Source organism: Balaenoptera borealis, assembly GCF_965194805.1.
Source record: "Balaenoptera borealis genome assembly, chromosome: 17".
Classification (NCBI taxonomy): Eukaryota; Metazoa; Chordata; class Mammalia; order Artiodactyla; family Balaenopteridae; genus Balaenoptera; species Balaenoptera borealis.
In genome coordinates this window covers 37468516-37481009 of record NC_138876.1, presented here as the reverse complement: position 1 = coordinate 37481009, position 12494 = coordinate 37468516, and the positions used below count along the sequence as shown (strand labels likewise).

The 12494-nt window shown below is 37.3% G+C and overlaps 2 protein-coding genes and 1 pseudogene across 4 annotated transcripts in view; 1 reads left to right on the top strand and 2 right to left on the bottom strand.

Moving 5' to 3' along the window:
- LOC309615137 (uncharacterized protein) overlaps positions 1-12494 on the top strand; it is a 343686-nt gene that overhangs the window by 136316 nt on the left and 194876 nt on the right. The window lies entirely within an intron of this gene.
- The window catches only part of STK3 (serine/threonine kinase 3), a 315343-nt gene that overhangs the window by 218403 nt on the left and 84446 nt on the right, over positions 1-12494 (bottom strand). Inside the window, exons 5-6 of one of the 2 annotated variants that reach the window (XM_082364364.1) lie at positions 9561-9725; positions 8871-9038 (exon numbers count right to left, since the gene is read on the bottom strand). The exons of the other annotated variant lie outside the window; for it this stretch is intronic. Of the exons in view, the coding sequence (XP_082220490.1) occupies positions 8871-9038; positions 9561-9725 (333 nt within the window). The remainder of the gene's footprint in view (positions 1-8870; positions 9039-9560; positions 9726-12494) is intronic. 2 annotated transcript variants of the gene reach the window in all.
- On the bottom strand, positions 2698-8863 carry LOC309615131 (cell division cycle-associated protein 3 pseudogene; annotated as a pseudogene). The gene has a single exon. The product of its transcript is annotated as a cell division cycle-associated protein 3 pseudogene (transcript).

The following is a 12494-nucleotide window of genomic DNA, read 5'->3' as shown; positions in this document are numbered from 1 at the left end:
AGCATTTCCTCTGAGATCAGGAACAAGACAAGGATGTCCACTCTCACCACTATTATTCAACATAGTTTTGGAAGTCCTAGCCAATAAGAGAAGAAAAAGAAATAAAAGGAATATAAATTAGAAAAGAAGAAGTAAAACTGTCACTGTTTGCAGATGACATGATACTATACATAGAGAATCCTAAAGGTGCCTCGAGAAAACTACTAAAGCTAATCAATGAATTTGGTAAAGTTGCAGGATACAAAATTAATGCACAGAAATCTCTTGCATTTCTATACACTAATGATGAAAAATCTGAAAGAGAAATTATGGAAACACTCCCATTTACCACTGCAACAAAAGGAATACAATACCTGGGAATAAACCTACCGAGGGAGACAAAAGACCTGTATGCAGAAAACTATAAGACACTGATGAAAGAAATTAAAGATGATACCAACAGATGGAGAGATATACCATGTTCTTGGATTACAAGAATCAATATTGTGAAAATGACTATACTACCCAAAGCAATCTACAGATTCAATGCAATCCCTATCAAATTACCAATGGCCTTTTTTATGGAACTAGAACCAAAAATCTTAAAATCTGTATGGAGACACAAAAGACCCCGAATAGCCAAAGCAGTCCTGAGGGAAAATAACGGAGCTGGAGGAATCAGACTCCCTGACTTCAGACTATACTACAAAGCTACAGTGATCAAGACAATATGGTACTGGCACAAAAACAGAAATATAGATCAATGGAACAAGATAGGAAGCCCAGAGATAAAACCACCCACCTATGGTTACCTAATCTATGACAAAGGAGGCAAGGATACACAATGGAGAAAAGACAGTCTCTTCAATAAGTGGTGCTGGGAAAACTGGACAGCTGCATGCAAAAGAATGAAATTAGAACACTCCCTAACACCATACACAAAAATAAACTCAAAATGGATTAGAGACCTACAGGTAAGGCCAAACACTATAAAACTCTTAGAGGAAAACATGGGAAGAACACTCTTTGACATAAATCACAGCAAGGTCTTTTTTGATCCACCTCCTAGAGTAATGAAAATAGAAACAAAAATAAACAAACGGGACATAATGAAACTTAAAAGCTTTTGCACAGCAAAGGAAACCATAAACAAGACAAAAAGGCAACCCTCAGAATGGGAGAAAATATTTGCAAACGAATCAACGGACAAAGGATTAATCTCCAAAATATATAAACAGCTCATGCAGCTCAATATTAAAGAAACAAACAACTCAATCCAAAAATGGGCAGAAGACCTAGATAGACATTTCTCCAAAGAAGACATACAGATGGCCAAGAAGCACATGAAAAGCTGCTCAACATCACTCATTATTAGAGAAATGCAAATCAAAGCTACAATGAGGTAGCACCTCACACCAGTTAGAATGGGCATCATCAGAAAATCTACAAACAACAAATGCTGGAGAGGGTGTGGAGAAAAGGGGACCCTTTTGCACTGTTGGTGGGAATGTAAATTGATACAGCCACCATGGAGAACAGTATGGAGGTTCCTTAAAAAACTAAAAATAGAATTACCATATGATCCAGCAATCCCACTACTGGGCATATACCCAGAGAAAACCATAATTCAAAAAGACACATGCACCCCAATGTTCACTGCAGCACTATTTACAATAGCCAGGTCATGGAAGCAACCTAAATACCCATCGATAGATGAATGGATAAAGAAGATGTGGTACATATATACAATGGAATATTACTCAGCCATAAAAAGGAACGAAATTGGGTCATTTGTAGAGACATGGATGAATCTAGAGACTGTCATACAGAGTGAAGTAAGTCAGAAAGAGAAAAACAAATATCGTATATTAACGCACATATGTGGAACCTAGAAAAATGGTACAGATGAACCAGTTTGCAGGGCAGAAATTGAGACACAGATGTAGAGAACAAACGTACGGACACCAAGGGGGGAAAGCGGCAGGGGGGTGTGGTGGTGGTGTGATGAATTGGGTGATTGGGATTGACATGTATTCACTGATGTGTATAAAATGGATGACTAATAAGAACCTGCTGTATATAAAAAAAATACAGTGTAATAATAAAATTAATTAATTCATTAATTTTAAAGTATGAAACGTAAATCATCTTTCAATCATTAATAAACCAATTTAAGTTGTCTCCTGTGAATGCTCCCACACATATACAGAGAAATACTGCCTTTGTCAGTATCCCACATTAAAATCTTAAATAGATGGAGTCTAGCATAATTCTTTTTTTTTTTTTTAAATCACTTCGTACAATATACAGAAACACATAAGACACAAAGAAAGCTAAGGAAGCTCTCAGTCCCAGAGTTGCTAGTATAGGGGGAGTTGAAGAAAATGAGCCTTTCCAGTCTCCCAGGGAAAGAAGGGGTGAGAGGACACAGAACATCACTGGGCCCCTGGTGGTGAGTCAGGTGCTGGGCCCATGCACAGCCTAGTTCTCTACCAAAGGGAAGTGCCAATTTTCCTTGCCATGGCCCTGGTCTTGCTCCCATGCTCATCCTCCAGTTTTCAGAAGTCGTCCAGTTCCCAGAATGGCCCCTTCCTCTAGTTCCCTAACATTTTCACTCAGGGGAGAAGGCCGCTTACCCTGTCGTGGTGTCAGCGTCCCGGGGAGTTGTCACCCTGCAGGATGGTGAGAGAATGTCTCCCTAGCACCTTGCTGTTTGGTTTCTGTCTGCTGCGCTTAGAACCTGAAGATCAAGGAGTGTCGGGGTCTCTCAAGGGCTTGTCCAAGCCCTGGCTGGCTATAGGGGTCTCTGAGGGATGTCCTGTTTCCTCCTTGGAAAACACCTGCTTGGAAGGGAGTCTCAGTCGGATCCTCAAGGGAAAACTGGGTGCCCAGAGGCAAGTCCAGTTGAGAGGATGAAGGTGTCTCTAGGGGCAGAATAGGTTCTGGGGGAAGACTTACTCTGGGGTCTTCAGTCTCAAATACGTCACTCAGCTGTTTCACCAGTGGGCTTGGGGGCTTTCCGCTGGTCTTCATAGGTGTCCGTGCAATGCCAAGGGTAGGAGAACGGGGATCTGAGTCCTGGGCCTGCTTAGGACCCTCCAGCTGCTCCCCTGCTGGCAGGTTTGGCTGTGGAGAGCTTGCTACCTGGATGGGAGTGCACAGGACACCAGCACTGGGTGAACGCGGGTCTGAAACTCGAGCCAGAAGCTTGTTGTGCAGCGGGCTGCGCTGGAATGACGGGGACGCTCTTGGCTGAGCCCACCTCAACCAGGAGAAATAGGATGGGGCAGGGCCCAGCCCAGGTGAGGAGGGGATGCCGGGCCCCAATTCCACCTCTGCGTACGAAGCAGCTCAATCCTCCTAGCATACTTCTTTATCTAAGCAACACTTAATGGAAATATGTCTCCAACACTGCAATTCATATTCACATAAGTAGTATGTCAGTGAGAAAATGATGATTGCTTCCTCAGTAGTTACCAAACTAATCATGTTTACAGAGGACTTGGCAACACCAACAGCAAGATTTGATTATAAATTAACAGTGGGAATTTGCCTTCCCTCTGAAACCCACGGGGTGACCTCAGCAGACTCAACCAAGAGAAGCTGAGATCTGTTTATTCTGTTTTCCTTGCTTATTCATCTCTTTAAGAATAATAACTCCGACTAGACAGAAATATGTTGAAACTGTCACTGTAATAAACCTTAATCCTCAATTTTGGGGCTGGAATGCCTTGTACTCCCATATGTATTAGGACCACAGGGCAGAACAACTCTAACTTTCAAATAGAGTGAAAAACCACATGTCCTGGAAGTAATACTGAAGTTCTCCAATGATCCAATTTGCCCACTCCTGTGGATCCTTGGCTATTTCTGATCTGAAAGTATAGTTAGTAGAATCAAGGTATCACTTAAAATAATCAGGCAGAAAAATGTAGGAAACAGATAGGGAGGAAGAGAGGCAGTATGAAAAGAAAGAAAAGTATGAAAGGGACTGTGTGAGCATTCATGTACACACAATGTTAGGCAACAGGGAACAGTCAAAGGAAGTAAAGGCAGCAGTGGGGAGAGGGGAAAAAATGAAGATGAGGATAAGTTCAAAGGAGAAAAACAAGTAATGTATGTAATGCCAAAATAATAAAAATCATATAGGCGTATGATCCTTTATAATTTGTAATATACATACATACCTATAATTGAATAAAAGTTGTTACAGTATACGGTCTTACATTCTAAACAACTGAATATATATGCACACTCTCTACACACACACACAGAAAGCTAAATAAGTCTATCATTAGAATGCTAGTTATCACTGGAATGGAAGTTCCAAGAGAACAGGAAACATACTTGCTCTGCTTACCACTACATCCTCAAAGTCTGACTGGGACATGATAAATGTGCCTAAATATTTGTAGAAGGAAATAAAGAAAAGGGGAAGAGAAGTAAAAGAACATAAGAAGAAAATGCGAGGGTACTTGTCTTTAAAAATCAAACATCCACATTTAGGTGACACTGAGTTTCTCTAACACAAAATAACCAATGTAGGACAGCAGATATATTCTCCAACTGGTCCAAAGGTTGACTTCTTGCCTCCACATTAGAATATGCATTTCTCCTATTTTAACGTTAATACTAAATCAAAAATATTTTAATATTAATGATTAAATTTTGTATTACTGCTAAAATGGATATGTCCCGTCATAAAAATATACACAATTACATGGCAGGTAAGTTTCAAGAGTGTTATGCTCATCACTGAAGGAATCATTAAAAATTATTTTAAAAAAATAATACCCCAAAAAATTTAAATGCCAATTTACAACTATTAATTATTTACACAAATTCTCCAGCACACATCTATTGCACGAAGCAAAGTAATTTAATAATTAAATACAAATAAGCAATCCTCTACTTGTAGACTAGCAAGTTTGAAATCCATTTTAACTCAAAGACCTCCCAATGGGTTGATTACAAAGGAAGAATTATAAAGGCACTTAGACTGAGTATTAGAACTGGGGTACAAAAACTGACAGGGGATGGCTGGAAGAACAATAAGCAGAGGCAGTAAAAAGTCAAAGGGCTAGGAGACTTCAGCCAGCAAATGCTGGCTGAAAGGCAGACCAAAACTAGAGAAAAGTCAATTAAAATGAGAACAGAAACTCAGTAACAACAAAAACAACCCAACTTAAAAATCGGCAAATAACCTGAATAGACATTTCTCCAAGAAAGATATACAAATGGACAATAAGTACATGAAAAGATGCTCAACATCACTAGTTATTAGGGAAATGGAAATCAAAACCATGAGATAACACTTCACTTCCATTAGGATGGCTATTATCAAAAGATAGAAAATGAGTATTGGCAAGAACGTGGAGAAACTGGAATCCCTGTGCATTGCTGGTGGGAATGTAAAATAGCACAATGCTACAAAAAATAGTATGCAGGTTCCTCAAAAACTTAAACATAAAATTACCACATGATCCAGCAATCCCAGCTCTAGGTATATACCCACAGAATTGAAAGCAGACTCTCACAGAGATAAATGTCCATCCATGCTCATAGTAGCATTAGTCACAACAATCAAAAGGTGGAAGCAACCCAAGTGTTCACATACAGATGAACGGTTAAACAAAATGTGGTACATACATAGAATGGAATATTATTCAACCTTAAAAAAAGGAATGAATTCTGATATATGCTACAACAATGAATGAACCTTGAAAACATTATACTAAGTGAAAGAAGCCAGACACAAAAGAACAAATATTGTATGATTCTACTTATCTGAGATGCTTAGAACAGTCAAATTCATAGAGACAGAAAGTAGAACTGTGGTTATGAGGTGATGGGGGGAGGGGATAATGAAGAGTTATTGTTTAATGTGTACAGAGTTTTAGTTTGGGATGATAAAAATTTCTGTAGTAGACAGTGTGATGTGAATGTACTTAATGCCACTGAATTGTATACTTAAAAATGGTTAAAATGGTATATTTTATGTTATGTGTATTTTACCACAATAAAAAAAAAAATTGGGAAAAGAAAGAAAAGGAGATACATCCTGAAATTAGTCATTACTGATCTTAAACGATATACAATTTGAAAAAAGAGAACAGATTATAGAGGATATAGTGGGTTGAAAAGCGGCCCCCAAAAGATATGTCTACAGCCTAATCCCCAGCACCTCTGAATGGGACCTCATTTGAAATAAAAAAAAAATCTTTGCAGGAAGAGATCATCCTGGATTATTGGAGTGGGCCCTAAATCCAATGACGAGTGTCCTTTTGAGAGAAAGGCAGAGGGAAATTTGAGACAGACAGAAGAGGAAAATACACAGACACATAGAGGAGAAGGTTAATGTGAAGATGCAGGCAGACACTGAAGTGATGCAGCTACAATCCAAGGAATGCCAAGGATTTCTGGCAGCCAGCCACCAAAAGCTGGAAGAGGCAAAAAATGGAGTCTCCTTTAGAGCCTCTAGAAGGAGTGCTGCCTTGTCAACACCTTCATTTCAAATTTCTGGCCTCCAGAATTGTAAGAGAATAAATTTCTATTGTTTTAAGCCACCAAATGTGCGGTAATTTGTTATGACAGCCCTAGGAAATTACCACAGGGGGTAAAAAGATAAAATGAAAAGTAAGAAAGTAGACTTCATGAGCACAGAACATGTCATTCAAGCCAAAATTTAACTATGTAAAGCGGGAGAAAAAGGGGATCGTGGGCTTCACCCCTAAGTCGCGATTTCTGGCCATACGATGTCTGAGGGCGAAGTGCTGAAGCCCCCCATCAGGTCAGGGCAGGAGTATGGCTGGTGCATGCTCCTGGCCAGCGTCTCTAGGATCTGGCACAGCACCCCAACAGGGACACCGAGACATCAGACCACAGAGAAAGGCTGCACCCTGCTATATCAAGCTTTACAAGAGAAGTCGTCATCCAAGACATTCCCATCAAGACATTTTAATTCTGTGAATTAACACTCCCATACCCCTTTGTCCACTCCCAGACAAAATGAAGATACCTGTCCTCTGCCCCCCATGTTAAATGCTTGTGAGTGATCTTCCAATAGGCAGTGGCATGCACACACACTAAGATGGGCCAGGTGTCTACCCAGTCACGTACAGTAGGAACTGGGAGATGGAAGATGTGTAAGTATGCCATGTATGGGTATTACTTAACTGGCACCCCTAACCAAGCCAAGTCTTCCAGAATTTCTCAAGTTGATTTTACTATTAATTGGGCAGGAAGGAGGTCCTGGATTCTTTTTTATTTTTTTTAATTAAAAAAATGGTTGACTCAGTTTTCAATTCTTAGACATGGATATATATTTTTCTTGTATGTCTTTTTTTTTTTTTTTAAAGAAATCATGTTGGATTAGGAGTATACTTGGTTGTAGAAGAGTAGTGTCATGTAATTTGCGATGAGGGAAGCTACTGAATGTGTTTTACTTTTTAAATCCTTTACTACCTGCTAGAGAGACTACCTCATGGTCAAACTTAATATGTGGAACTATTTGGTTGGAAGAAATGAGATTTATACTGGAGGAAGCAGAACAGTAATAATCTAAGTCCTGGGTTAAATCCCAGCTCTGGCACTTAGCTAGGCTGTCTTGGATAGTTTAGCTAACCTCACTCACTCAAACTCAAATACATCTAGTTTGAGGATCACCCTAAAAACATTCTAACTAAAAGTACAAAAGATATTTAATAATTAGAAAAGAAATGAGAATTTGTGTTGTTGATTTTATGCTGACCTTGTTATATTTCATTTTAGTATTTTCAAACAAACAATTCATGCTATTTTTGTTTCACTTTAGCAAGAGGAATTTATACGTACAAGGAAGATGATACATACTCTACTATATACAATTATATTCCTCAAAGAATTATCTTTCTTTAAGTGGCAGGAAGATTTTTAAATATTTCAGAATAGTACACTATTACCTACACTTGAAATTCAATCCACAATAGCATTGTAATATCAGATATAATTCTAATTTATTCTTCTTCAAATATTCTAAAATGTTGCATTCTTTTTCCTCCCATCCGTTTACTTCACACATTTCTCCAATCACCCTGAAACCATCTTCTCTTCTCTTCTTCACACACACATACTCTCTCTCCTTCCCCCAACTCTTTTCTCCCTTCATTCCTATATCCTTTCTTCTTGAATTGAATACAGCCACTAGAGGGCAATAAGTTTACAAAGATAAATGTACTTATCTATAATGAATTGAGATTCACATAGTAATAAATTTTAAAACTATTATCATCACAAACCATAAAGCATTGGCAATTAGACTTGAATATGCAAGGTATGCATTTAAAACTCTAAAATTTATCCTAGAAAAGGAGTTCATAGAAGCGTATAATAATGTTCAAAAAAGAAATTCCATTTTCTCACTAAGCACTAAAAAGATACGCCTAATTCACTTACACATAGCAATATTAGAAATCAGGATTTTTTTTTTTAACATTAGCCAGACCAGAGAAGGAAAAACCAAGAAACAAAAACACAAAAAGGTACAATATGCAGGGGAGGGTAGAAAAGAAGCGATTTCTTCCAAGCCTCCCACTACTACATTCAGAATACGATGAACTGAATAATGTAGTGGGGTTTACCAACCCTTTCTTCTATTAAAATTATGGGGAAATTTAACAGGTATACTTTCGGGGGAGAAAAACAGCGACCGTAGAGAGAAATACAGACTTCACTTCTTTTCTCCCAATTAAGGATACGAGGCGGGAAAGAAGTTAACAAACAGTCACTAATCCCTGACAGATAATTTTACTATTTTTTGCACAGAACCCAAATTCAAATGAACTTTTTTACTCTATAGTTATTTCCACTGACATTACAAAACGGCAACACTTTTAACACTGACATATTCTTACCCTCATTGGATGTATATCAGCATAAGGAGGTTTTCCTTCCGCCATCTCTATAGAAGTAATGCCAAGGGACCAGATGTCAGCCACACAGTTATAGCCTATTTCTTGAATTACCTCAGGAGCCATCCAAAACGGAGTTCCTATCACAGTATTGCGTTTTGCCATTGTATCCTGCAAAAGCATTACACAGACGTAAATATTACTACAAAAACACTAAGGAAATGTATTTGCCAACATACTCTTTAAGCTACATATGTGAAACCCTCAAATACTACAGGTTATATCTGAAACTGACTGTTTTCCTAAAATTTCAACTAGTTGTGACATGACATACTTAGAAACTTTGAATTCTGAAATAACCAAGAGTCCACAAGTAACTTATCTCCACTACCTTCATTAAAGACAGTCATTAAAGACAGTACTATAACAATAAAAGCTACAGAAATGAACAAATGTAGCTTTCCTTTCTGAATATTTAAGCATTTTGATGACAATATATATTTTCATTTTCAATCAATGTCTCTTAAATTGTAAATAAAAGTAATAAATAATATGTAAATAATGGCTCCTTCTCCCTGATAATAATGAAGTTATGCATTTCTTTCCATAACCCCCAAAAGATATTATCAAAGTTTAGTCATACTCAAACCTGGACATATAAACCAAAAGTGTTTCCAAAAGTATTACACTTACTGTTAACTGACCAGCAACTCCAAAATCTGCCAATTTTGCATGTCCTTCTGTATTGAGGAGAATATTTCCAGCTTTTATATCTCTGTGTATTTTTCTCATAAAGTGTAAATATTCTAGTCCTTTCAAAGTAGATTTAAGAATAGTTGCAATTTCATCTTCTGTTAACTGGAAAGAAATATTTTAAAAACTCAACTGAAATGCCATGTTAGATAAATTCTTACAAGAGAGCACTGTTAACAAGCACTTCTTTCTAAAGATCATTAGCCTCTAGGAAAAGACTAAAAGGTAAAGTACTGAGAACTTCTGATGAAAGAAAATGTCATCATTCAATTTCTCCTTTCTTTAAAATTATCAATGTCATTCCTAACATGTAACATATCTCAAGAAACAACATGACCCTAAGAAATCACTATTCCCTATATCATCTAACACTGAGGTGGCAATATCGCAGCTATCTGTCCTGAAAAAGTAAATTCAGACACCCTTCCCTGTGGTGCCTTCAATTATTGATGAAAATGGAAACCAACAGTGTTAACATAAAAGAGAGGAAATGAGAAAGGGTAGATTGCCAAGAGTCTCCTGCATGAAGTGTTCACACCAATAGCACTCCTCCTCCTTCCAGCCAGGTCATTCCTAATCCACCCAGGTCCCAGATTTCTGACCCTAATAATGAGAACTCAAAAATGGAAATGTCAGAGAAAGACTAGGAAAATGGGAACACGAACAAAGGCTGTCAGGGGAAAGAAAAGGGAGGAGGGAGGAGAAAAGAAGGCCAAGGAGGAGAGAGGAGGGAAAAAAGATTCTTAGTAGTGGTAGCAGTAGAGGCAGTGCTATCTGTACCAGGCATTGTGCTAAGAGCTTTGCATGCATTATCTCATTTATCCTTATAACAACTCTATAAGGTAAATACTATTATTATCACTATTTGACAAATGAAGTTATTACAGAGGTTCAGTAACTTCCTTCTGGTCACACACAAGTAAGATGGAACCAAGATGTGAGTCCTCTCTGATCATAATCTATGTTTTTAACCACCATGCCTCTCTTGACAAACCTTATTCAAGTGTAACCTGTGAAAGTCCCTATTTTTATCAAAAACATCCTCTTAGTTTTTAAATACATCCAAGTAATATCAATAGCTCAGGATAATAAAACCTACTTCACACTATAAGCATAACCACTATAAGCATAATCCAAAGAAATAAATTGAGAGAAGGGAAAGAATCTCAATTTATACAGAGATAGAGGACATTGCTCTATATGAGAGAGAGAAAGGAAAAAAAAAAAAAAAGAAAATCAGAAAGAATTCAAATGCCTCACACACAGTGGGATAACAGGAAGATACAGTAAATATTGAAAATATAAAAATATAAAGACTATGTAAAATGTGAAAATAACTACTGGAAGAAGCTTGCTTCCACGGCCACCAATCCCGCAGTGGTTCATGCCAAGAAATAACTTGGGTGAACAACTGGATATTCACATGTAAAAAAACTGAAGTTGGACTCCTACCTCACAGCATATACAGAAATTTACTCAAAATGGATCAACAACCTAAATATGAGTTAAAACCACAGAAGTCTTAGAAGAAAACATAAGGGTAAAACTCCACGACCTTGGGTTGGGCAATGTATCAATGTATCATTAGATACAGCATCAAAAGCACAAGCAACAAGAGAAAAATACAGATAAAACTGAACTTTATCAAAATTAAAAACTTTTGTGCATTAAAGGCCATTATGAAGAAAGTGAAAAGACAACCCACAGAATGGGAGAAAGTATTTGCAAAGCATATATCTGATAAGAGTCTGGAATCCAGAATATATAAAGAACTCTTCTAACTTAACCAAGTAAAGACAAACAATCCCAGTGGCAAAAGACTTGAATAGACATTTCTCCAAAGAAGATATACAAATGGTCACACATGAAAAGACAGATGTTCAACATCATCATCATTAGTCATTAGGGAATGCAAATCAAAGCCACAATGAGGTACCACTTTACACCCACTAGGATGGCTATAATAAAATTAAAAAAAAACAGAAAGTAACAAGTGCTGGCAAGAATGTGAAAAAATTGAAATTCTCATGTATTTCTGGTGCAACCATTGTGGAAAACAATATTTAAGTTCCTTGGAAAGTTTTTTTAAGAAAGTTAACCACAGAATTACCATATGACCCAGCAATCCCACTCCTAGGTAAATACTCAAAAGAATTGAAAACTGGTACTCAAACAAACATGTACATGAATGTTCGTAGTACTATGCACAATGGCCAAAATGTTGAAACAACCCAAATATCTATCAACAGATGAATGGATAAACAAATTATGGTATACACATACAATGGAATAGAATATTATTCAGTCATGAAAAGGAATAAAGTATAGACATATGGATGGACCTCAAAAACATTAAGCTGGGCATAAAAGGGCACATATTGTATGATTCCATTTATATGAAATATTCAGAATAGGCAAATCCATAGAGAAAGAAAGCAAACTGGTACTTGCCAGGAGCTAGGGGAAGAGGGGGAATGGGGAGAAACTGCTTAATGAATAGGGGTTGATGAAAATATTTTGGAACTAGACAGAGGTAGTAATTACACAACATTGTGAATGTACTAATGCCAAGGAATTTTTCACTTTAAAATGGTAAATCTTATGTTATATGAATTTCACCTCAATTAAAAAAAAAAAAAAAACCCTTATCATGTTAAAATTTCTAAGCAAATTGCCAGGTGGTTTACCTTTGAATACAACACCAATATATATTCTCATAAAGTATTATACAGATCATGCAAAGCTTTGCAGGTCATGGGTAAGGAGTCTGAATTATTTGAAAATTCTAATACTTCCAGGAACTGATTCTCTACCTCAGACCAGATGGTCTGACTTCATGGTCCACAGAGAGCAAGCGGTATGTTCTGAAGCTGC